The sequence below is a fragment of the Amphiura filiformis genome, chromosome 17, assembly GCF_039555335.1.
Source record: "Amphiura filiformis chromosome 17, Afil_fr2py, whole genome shotgun sequence".
In the NCBI taxonomy this organism is placed as follows: domain Eukaryota; kingdom Metazoa; phylum Echinodermata; class Ophiuroidea; order Amphilepidida; family Amphiuridae; genus Amphiura; species Amphiura filiformis.
The window spans coordinates 44,932,592-44,941,854 of NC_092644.1; the positions used below are offsets into that span (position 1 = coordinate 44,932,592).

The following is a 9,263-nucleotide window of genomic DNA, read 5'->3' on the forward strand; positions in this document are numbered from 1 at the left end:
TATTATTTTGAAAGTTGTGTTTTCTTAGTGTCTCGTACCTGGCCGTCAATGGTGTTTTTGTCAACCTATTCATATAATGTCAGGGCATCCCAGCAAGCTTATTAATATATCATAAATATGAAAGCTAAGCAGAGACTTAGAAAACTTCTTATTGCATTTTGTAGTATACTCTTTAATCTAACTTCAATTCAATAATGGTAGCTGGAATTGTTGGTACCAGAAGTGTCGATGATTGCAATTTCCACTTCACAGTGTGTTTGAGACCATACGCATAACTCAATTTATTATTTTACGCGATATTTGCAAAACATATTATCAGATTATATTGTTTAACAGTATATTCAATGCATATTTTTTGATAGTTATTACTTGAAATAGTCACATGATGCATAACTGTAAACATATAACAGAAACTCTTGTAGCTCCTTTCGATCTAAATCACGTCACTCTTGTACTAAGTCACCATCTCTGTACCATGTTCTGCAAGTAATTGAGATATACTTCATGGTTAACATTTATTCAAATTAAGGAAATTAATCTTAAGTAAATACCAATCGAGATAATTTTATTACGAATTTGTAAGGAATACTACTGTAAAGAAAGTGTTGTTACTTAATAAAACCTTAATTACTGTTGCATTAAAGATATTTCCATAAGAATATTAATATTTGAATAGCTCCTTACGTTAGCTCTCAAATATTATTGTGCGTAACTTATCTATTCACAAAATGGAAATTGGTCTTGGCGCATCAGTTACAAGGAAAACACACTAGTGTTTGCAGAATAATTCCATTACTGTATAAATTAGTCAGTCAGCTGCTTTTAACTTGAAATATTTACTTGTAAAGCTGTTGATCATAGTCAGGAAGAATTGCCATTCATGTCCGTGTTGGTATTAATATAGTACTGCGCCCAAAAAGTATCCGAACACTTAAAGAAAACGCTATTTCTTAAAGACACGAAAACTAAATTACAGTATAGTATTGTCGATATTGTCTGGGTTTTTTGAAAACCTCATTCGGTATGAAAACTTGGGGTTTCTCAACTTATAGTAATTTGAATTAAAAAAAAAGTTTTTCAAAAGTGCCAAAACTTTGCATCGACTTGTCCCCGAAACACACAGATATTGATCACAGCGGAGTAAGCGTTCATCCGCTGGGCTGTATTGAACCCGTAACAATAGGTAGCAGAAATCACCTTGATGGAGGAAATATCTAAATTTGTCACTTTTAAAATTCGACCATTTGTCATTCAAATGAGTTTACCTTAGTGACCCAAAGCACAACAACTACTTTCACAGTTTATAGTTAGTGTCTTTAACTAATTTGTTTTAAAAGGGCATTCCGTGATCCACAGCCTCGTCCCCCCACTTTTCTCAAAAAAAGTTGAGATTTTTATACCACTGGATACCTCTGGCTACATAATGTTTATGTACCAAAAATTTCTTGCAGATTAATTCGTTTATCAAAATTATCGCCAATATCGCTCTGGTAATGTATACATTAAATCATGCATAACTCGTTAACGCAAAATCGGAAAAATCGTTTATCAAAAATCGGAAAAATCGTTTATCAAAAATATCGCCAATATCGCTCTGGTAATGTATACACTAAATCATGCATAACTCGGTAACGCAAAATCGGAATTAATTGAAATTTTGGGAATAAGCTTTTTTCGTGGATATCTACTGAAAAATATGATAAAAAAGAAGATGCTAGGATCACAAAAACCCTCCTTTAATATGTTCGGATACTTTTTGGGCGTAGTATATATTGATGATTCCATGTGAGTCTATGTTATTATTGAATTTAATAATGTGGTTGTTTTGATAAGTAAAAATAGAACAATAGGAAAAACAAAAGAGACACTAGATCTATACCTTCATCATTTATTATGTACTTTTGTATGCATAATGATTTAGTCATAATTTAGCTCTTGCCCTACATAGGCAACATCTGTAATCCTCCGCTAGAGGAAGTGTGTATGTGTGATAGATTTAGCATAAGTGTCATATACATTTACTTTTATATTTAGTACCAATGTACCAAATATGTCATAGCTCATTTGCGAGTTTGCCTTTTCTCCTCTGTTTGTAATGACTGTTAGAGTCTGTTTCCACCTCTATTATAAACTTAGTGGGATATGCTCAACATCATATCTTGTTGGTGACGCTTCCAGCGTCTTAACTCTAAGCTTCAACTCCCGGCTTCAATTTTAACCTTGCTAAAAACAGCTAGTGATCTCGTCCACAACTGACCTTTTCGGTAAATCCCATACTTATGGGATTCGGTAAATCCCACAGTTAGACCCGAGATGTCGTCATTTGACGCCATATCGACTTTCAATGCGCAGTAACGATGTTCGCTAAACGCGTGCGCATCGTCGTCAAATGACGACATCTCTGATCTAACCGCAAGGAATTATGGTATTTACCGAAAAGGTTAATCCGCTCATGGAAATGCTGCAGTGATGATTTCCACCTTCTACTGAGGTAGACATGACGCTTTCCTTTTGAGGTTTGATGGTCGGTCTTACCCTGGGGTAAAGTATTAGGTTTATTTTCATCATGCGGGCAAAGGATGAATCTAAGTTTATGCAAAGTCATTTGGTGGTTTGTCTGTGGAATTTAGAGCTTTTGATTGGAAACACTGGGAGAAAGAATGTATGTCTACCGTATGTAATGTAGTGTCCATGGCAAGCATATCACGAGTGTTAGAAATAAGTTATAAGATTGTCTTTTTCATGTATCGTTTAGCAACTATATTGACATTATTAATTTTTCCAGAGCAAATTTTACCCGTATTTCGTAAACATAATTTTACAGTCTTAGGGATTGAATGGTATGCCAAATTAATTCTTATAACATTTATATGAAGAGCTTATTTCCAAACCATGTTAAGTCCACAAACCCATGTTTCTGATTTACCTGTGCGATATTGCAATAGGTTGTGACGCTATGCGCATTATAATTTCAGTTGGATGCACCATTACAAAGCAAACAATGGATGGATGCACAGTAACACTACTGTGTGAGACATTTGTTTCCCAAATAAGAACAATAGTCTGCATATTGTTATACAGCATTGTTATGGTAAATAATGGCTTGTTGATGGTACAGCTCATTGTTGCTAATGTCAAACTTGTCAAAGTAACTGTGATTGTATCACACAAGTAAATGAGACACATGGGGTTGTGGAAATAACAAGGTTGGAAAATTAGCTCTTCATATGCAGTCCACTCATATTTAAAGGTTATGTTATGATTTCACAAACCGGCTTTGCAACGTTTACACATTACGCTTTCTTAATCTCACTGACAGAAAGATGCGATACTTGGAGAACATTGACACCTTTTATTACAGTCAGTTGTATGCTAGTACATTTACTTCATCTCGGCCCATATTTGATTGATTACATCTATTTTTCCGATCATCGCGGATCTCGGATTTACCTGATCCTTTTTGTCTGAACATATGTTGTCAGCAACCTTTTCGCTTTGAAACCGGATATTCAAAAATAGATATTTGCTCTATTTTTTGCACGTCTGTTTCTATCAGCAGGTCAAAGTACCTCGAAGTGTCACTACCTTTCGCAGGATAAACTGTACTCATGGCCCGAGACCCATACACATGTAGTACATGGCTACATACATGCAAATGAGGGTAGATCTACTATCACTTCCCAGATGCATATTAACTCCACTCATGAATCCTACTGAGTCCTCTGATCATAATCAAAACAAATATATATGGATGGTTTAAAGGGGACAGCTGTCCCCTGAAGTCTCCCCCCCCCCCTCTTGCCCCCTGTGGGATACTGGCCACCTTAATATTTAATATTTTTAGGCCTTTGTTTTTGCATTTGTTGACCATTTTCGTCAAATGTGTCTCGCCCCCCCCCCCCCTGGCTATGCCACTGCCCCCTGGAACAAAACAAATGAACATTAATATTATTGCTTTTAATTTGGGCAAGAAATTTCATTTAAAAGGGAAACTCAAAACTTTGCCCATTTCAACACTGAACTCGATCGTTCCAGTGCCTAATTAATGACTAAGTGGGCCTTGTATAACAATAGCCAGCGGGTCATTAGCGTTCTGAGTGCAAGCACTGATGCCAATATATCTATGTTGATATTTAAATCACAGAGCTGTTTTTAAAATTATCAAAATGAACATTCCAAAGGAACATTCCTAGAATAGTGATACCTGTTTACACAATCATTGACAATGCTAGGACTACTCTGCAACATTCTCTACACAAAACGTCACCATTTTTGGCCTTTTTAATCAATAATACTCCATAATACTTACCAAGGGTTTATATTACTGAGTAAACAGAACAATAAATCAGCACGATATCGCCTTTGGATGTTTTGAATGCCAAAGTGTGAACTGGATTCCTCCATAATACTATCGGCTTTAAGAAGGTGGAAATGTCATATGGAACAACAAATCTGTTATTATATCTATGGGCATTACAGGTAAATATAAAACACACAAATCGCGACTGGTACATCATAAATTAATCAGCCCAATTTCAATCTAGATGAGGGTATTGTACGTAGCAAAGTTACCCGAGGCCTTTTAAGCCTAGACAATATAAAACTCAAAATTGGAAGGTTGAATCTTTAGAGCTTTGAATTAATATATTAAGGGATTTCCAGATATTTAACGGGTAAATTGTGACAACATAATATGAAAACCGTTCCCTAAAGCAGCTGTAGTTTCCCGCAAGGTTGAATCTTTTCATTGCGTTTAGTATGCAGTAAATTGTCATAGATAATCTGATTACTAGTATTGCGGATGCTGAAACAAAAGTAGCTCATTCAGAAAATGTTAGCCATTTCGTCAATGTGTTATAACCGCACAATGAACACAAATATATATAATATATCCTTCTTTTAAATGTCAAGCATATCTTGATCTTAACGGTCATATGCGGCGGAAGCGGGGGAGAGGGTAAAGGGGGACACGTCCCCACTAAATTTTGCAAAGGGATACGTACTTCCTCCCTAAAAATCATAACATTTAACAATTATTGCTCTGTACATAAATTAACCACCGATAGAGCGCAGGAATGATGGAAATTAAAGGGTAAAAATAAAATGAGTGACGGGCTGTCTATAACGGAATAAAATACATATTCATATAATTTAGCTTGATTCCGTTACTAACTTACCTGATCCGTTTAAGATCATTTGTAAACTGACTATAGCCTATACGGTAGTATAGTTGGGGGACAAAGGTCCATTTCACTAAACTTTAAGAAACTTCGTAAGTCTCGAAATCGTTCGTAACTTACGATGAGTCGTAAGTTCCATTTCACTAAACTTACTTACGAACGGCACCCTTCGTCAGTAATAGGGATTTGCTACAGGAACTATTCGTAAAGTTACGTCTAGTATTGGGTATTCGTAACTTTACGAACGGTTACTTGATCTACGAAGGGTTAAAAGTTTATTGAAATGGACCCCAGGTTGGTTCACGATATACACTTATGAAACAAAGGGAGACAAGAGACAACCTGTAGGTTTTCTGTTATTATCATAGTTACAATCAATCAGTAATATAATGCACATTTTCCGTTTTTAGAATTTCAATTTAACTACTTGTATATTCATGATGTAAGGACTAAATTACCTCTCCGATATCCCAAGTTTTGGTTTACACTCTATTGTCTTGAAAACAGACAAACGTATAGAACCTTTTTAGATAAGTATTTCTAAATGTAATCTACACGGCCAGTGTATCTGTGTTTTTAGAATCCTTTGTGTGAGCTTTTTGTTCATTTAGACTTATATATAAATATCACTGAATATAGTGTATACTTCTTTGTTTGTTTCCTTTTCCTTAATTGTGTCTTTGCTTGTTTCCTTATGGGGGGGGGACGAGGAACGACAAGACATGGCTTGCTAACAAAACGTATTTTTATTCGTGAATCTACAAAATTATAAGAACGATTTTTTATATCACGCCTTTTGGTCTGCATCCTGCAACATCTCCGTATACAAGAAGACAATTGATTCATTGAATGTTTCTCTGAAACCGGAAACCATTGCATGTTGTAGCATGTTACTTCAATATTTGCCTATAACGTATTCAGGTTCAAATTGAACTTATTTTTACGTTTTAGGGAATAATCAGTATCTTAATTGATTTTAGTACAGAGTACAGTCTACACAACACATTGCTCGCTATGTTACACAGGGCAACATAATCTACCATTTGCGTCATTTAAAAACCAAACTTAATTATATTTGTTTTTATCCACCACTGATGCTTTTCATAGCATCGTGAGCAAATGTAACCTTCATGTCTGAGCTAGTCGGCTAGCTTCGCTCATGGTGATCCCATGTCTTGCGAGCACTTCCTTTACTCCATCTGTCCACCTCTTCCTTTGTCTTCCTCTTGTCCGGGCCTCTTGTCTGTTGGTTGGCTGTTGTAGGTTTTTGCTGAAGGTTGGCTATTTGCATAAGCTGACCTTACTTGTTGTTTTACAACATAGTCTGTAATTATTGTGGTGCCCACCATCTTTCTGATATTCTCATTCCTGATTTAATTCCTCCTTGACTTATTAGCCGCTCTTTTTAGGCATCTTACGCTTCTTAGACATTTGTTATGTTTTTGTCTATGTATAATTTGTTTAAGCGCTTAGGGACTTCGGTGTAAAGATTTATTATTATTATTTATTATTATCTCATTCTTGAAGATATTCATCAGGACTGTTCATAGTCCTACTACTCAAAAGTATAAGAGAAAATTGGTGGCCATTTTGTCCAGATTTTCAGATGAAGGGAAGATTTCTAAGTCTAAATACAAACAACTGTATCCAACGGCGGAAAATGTCCCTCGACTCTATTGTACGCCTAAAATTCACAAGCCCAATGCACCGCTTCGACCAATCGTCGATTACACCTCAACGATAGGCTATGAATCGTCCAAATGGCTGGCAGATATTCTGGCCCCCATGGTAGGAAATTCTTCTCATCATGTGTTGAACTCGAAAGCGTTAGCGGAGGAATTAGTGGAGGTGGTTATAGAAGAAGGCGATATATTAAACTCCCATGATGTGGTGTCCTTGTTCACCTGTACACCCATTAGTAGAGTGTTGGACATAGTAAAGGAAAGGCTTCAGAGGGAGAGTTGGTTGAAGGAGTACAACAAATCGTCTGGTTTCAACTTAGCAACAGAAGATGTAGTGGAGTTGTTGGAATTTATCTTATCAACCACTTATTTCACATTTCGCGGAAAGATCTATAGACAGCGATTTGGAGCAGCTATGGGCAGTCCAGTGTCACCGTTGGCAGCGAATATATTTATGGAACATCTAGAAAGTACTGCTATCGCGACTGCCCCTCTTGAATGTAAACCAAAGCTGTGGAAAAGATATGTGGACGACATCTTAGAAATTGTTGCCAAAGACGAAGTCAACAATCTTACCGACCATTTGAATCAAACGGATGACACCGATTCCATCAAATTTACTTTTGAAAAGAAAGAAGACGGCAAGATACCATTTCTTGACACTTTGATTGTTCGGCGAGAGGATGGGTCAGTGAAATTATTGGTTTATCGTAAGGCAACTCACACTGACCAATACTTGAACTTCAAATCGCAACACCCTCTCCACCAGAAACTTGGTGTTATGCGCACGCTATTAGACAGAAAGAACAAACTTGTCACAGAAGATCAAGACAAAGTAGAAGAGGAGAAACACATCAAAGATGCCCTCCAAAAATGTGGCTATCCAGCATGGAGTGTTGAGAAAGTTAAGAATCAGATGGCCAAGCCTAAGCCGGTGAAAAAAAGGACCAAGAAAAGTGATGCTACAAAGTCAAAAGGGTTGGTTGTCATCCCTTACGTGGAGGGCGTGTCGGAACGTATCTCCAGGGTGTTTAAATCGTATAATATCGCCACAGCCATGAAACCACATTGTACTTTGCGCAACCTTTTGGTCCATCCCAAGGACAAACGGGAGCCACATAACTCAACTGACGTCATCTATTCAATCCCATGCGGGAATTGTGATTTGTCTTATATCGGGGAGACGGGTAGGAAGTTCGGAAAGCGATTGGATGAACACAAAACGGAGGCAGAGAAAATTGGTGATAACATAAAAACTAGAGCCACCAGGAAGGCTTCCCAATCAGTCGTCCATAAATCTGCCATTACAGATCATGTGGTAGAAAATAATCATGTCATTGACTGGAAAGAGGCTAGGATCGTGGGCAAAGAGAGTAACAGGTACAAGAGGTGGATCAAGGAGGCAATTGCCATTAGCAGCGATGAACAGCGACGAGGGGCAATACAACTTAAGTCACGTTTTGACGATCTGATTTCCAATGGAAAATCAACTGGCAACTCCGTTGCCAAGCAGCAGAAAACATCAGCTGTACACAGATCGTCATTGCAACAATAGCATCGAAAAAGTAAACTGGTAGTTTACGAAACGTCTGCATGTAAGTGGAATTTTATTGGACTAGTTGTATGAATTTACAAATAACAATTATTATCTCATGTTACAGATAATGAACTTTTGGGTTGGTATTTTGTTGAGAGTCCAAGTTTGGCACTGGTAGCAGAGTGTTGGGAAAATATGGCATTCGTGAGGTTTGCTTTGGTATCCATTCTGTATTGCAGGATGTGTAACAAGTGGGCATAGTTGATAAATTATATTATTGGCATTCTTGTCTCTATTTCTCTATTGATACTTCCGTCCTCAGAGAAGATGCTTCCTAAGTACTGTTACGAGTCGTAGGGACTCAAGGCCAGAATCACCTCTTACCCAAATTCACACGAATGCACAATACAAATACACTGTTTGATTAAGCTAACAAAATCTAAGTCTTTAATTGAAAGTAAAGTATGATTGGTACAATATATAACAACAAATAAAATAATCACACAATCACAATAATATTTTAACTACTCAGTACTTAACCAGCAGTCTTCTTCTATATTTCTATACTTCAGATATTTCAAGAACAGATTTAGTGTTGACATTTACCAATTCAATTCACCTGAAATATATTGCCAATGTTTGTTTTCAATCAATTTTCTGCCTCTTCCCACATTTTGAATCACTAAAGCATTTGAAGATTTTAAACCACCTCTGGTTTTACAAGCGCTGATGTATATGGAATTATTGCTGAGCCTTATATATAGTTGAGGTGTATTAGCTTACAGTTGCGTAAACACATTCCCTGGCTTAGTTTACAGCGCTGACAAGCTTTTACATGCACAGATTGTCTTATTTATATATATA

At 36.8% G+C, this 9,263-nt stretch overlaps 1 protein-coding gene across 1 annotated transcript; it reads left to right on the forward strand.

Annotated features, from left to right (window-relative positions):
* The first annotated feature begins 4,431 nt into the window (after positions 1 to 4,431).
* Positions 4,432 to 8,527, forward strand: LOC140137232 (uncharacterized). Its single transcript, XM_072158881.1, has 3 exons — positions 4,432 to 4,479; positions 6,708 to 8,242; positions 8,524 to 8,527. The coding sequence occupies exons 1-3, from the start codon at positions 4,432 to 4,434 to the stop codon at positions 8,525 to 8,527; spliced, it is 1,587 nt and encodes a 528-aa protein (XP_072014982.1).
* The last annotated feature ends 736 nt before the right edge of the window (positions 8,528 to 9,263 follow it).

Coding starts and splice junctions, on each gene's coding strand:
- LOC140137232 (XM_072158881.1), top strand. CDS start 4,432: ATGTCATATGGAACAACAAATCTGTTATTATATCTATGGGCATTACAG. Junction 4,480..6,707: donor TATATCTATGGGCATTACAG/GTAAATATAAAA, acceptor TCATTCTTGAAG/ATATTCATCAGGACTGTTCA.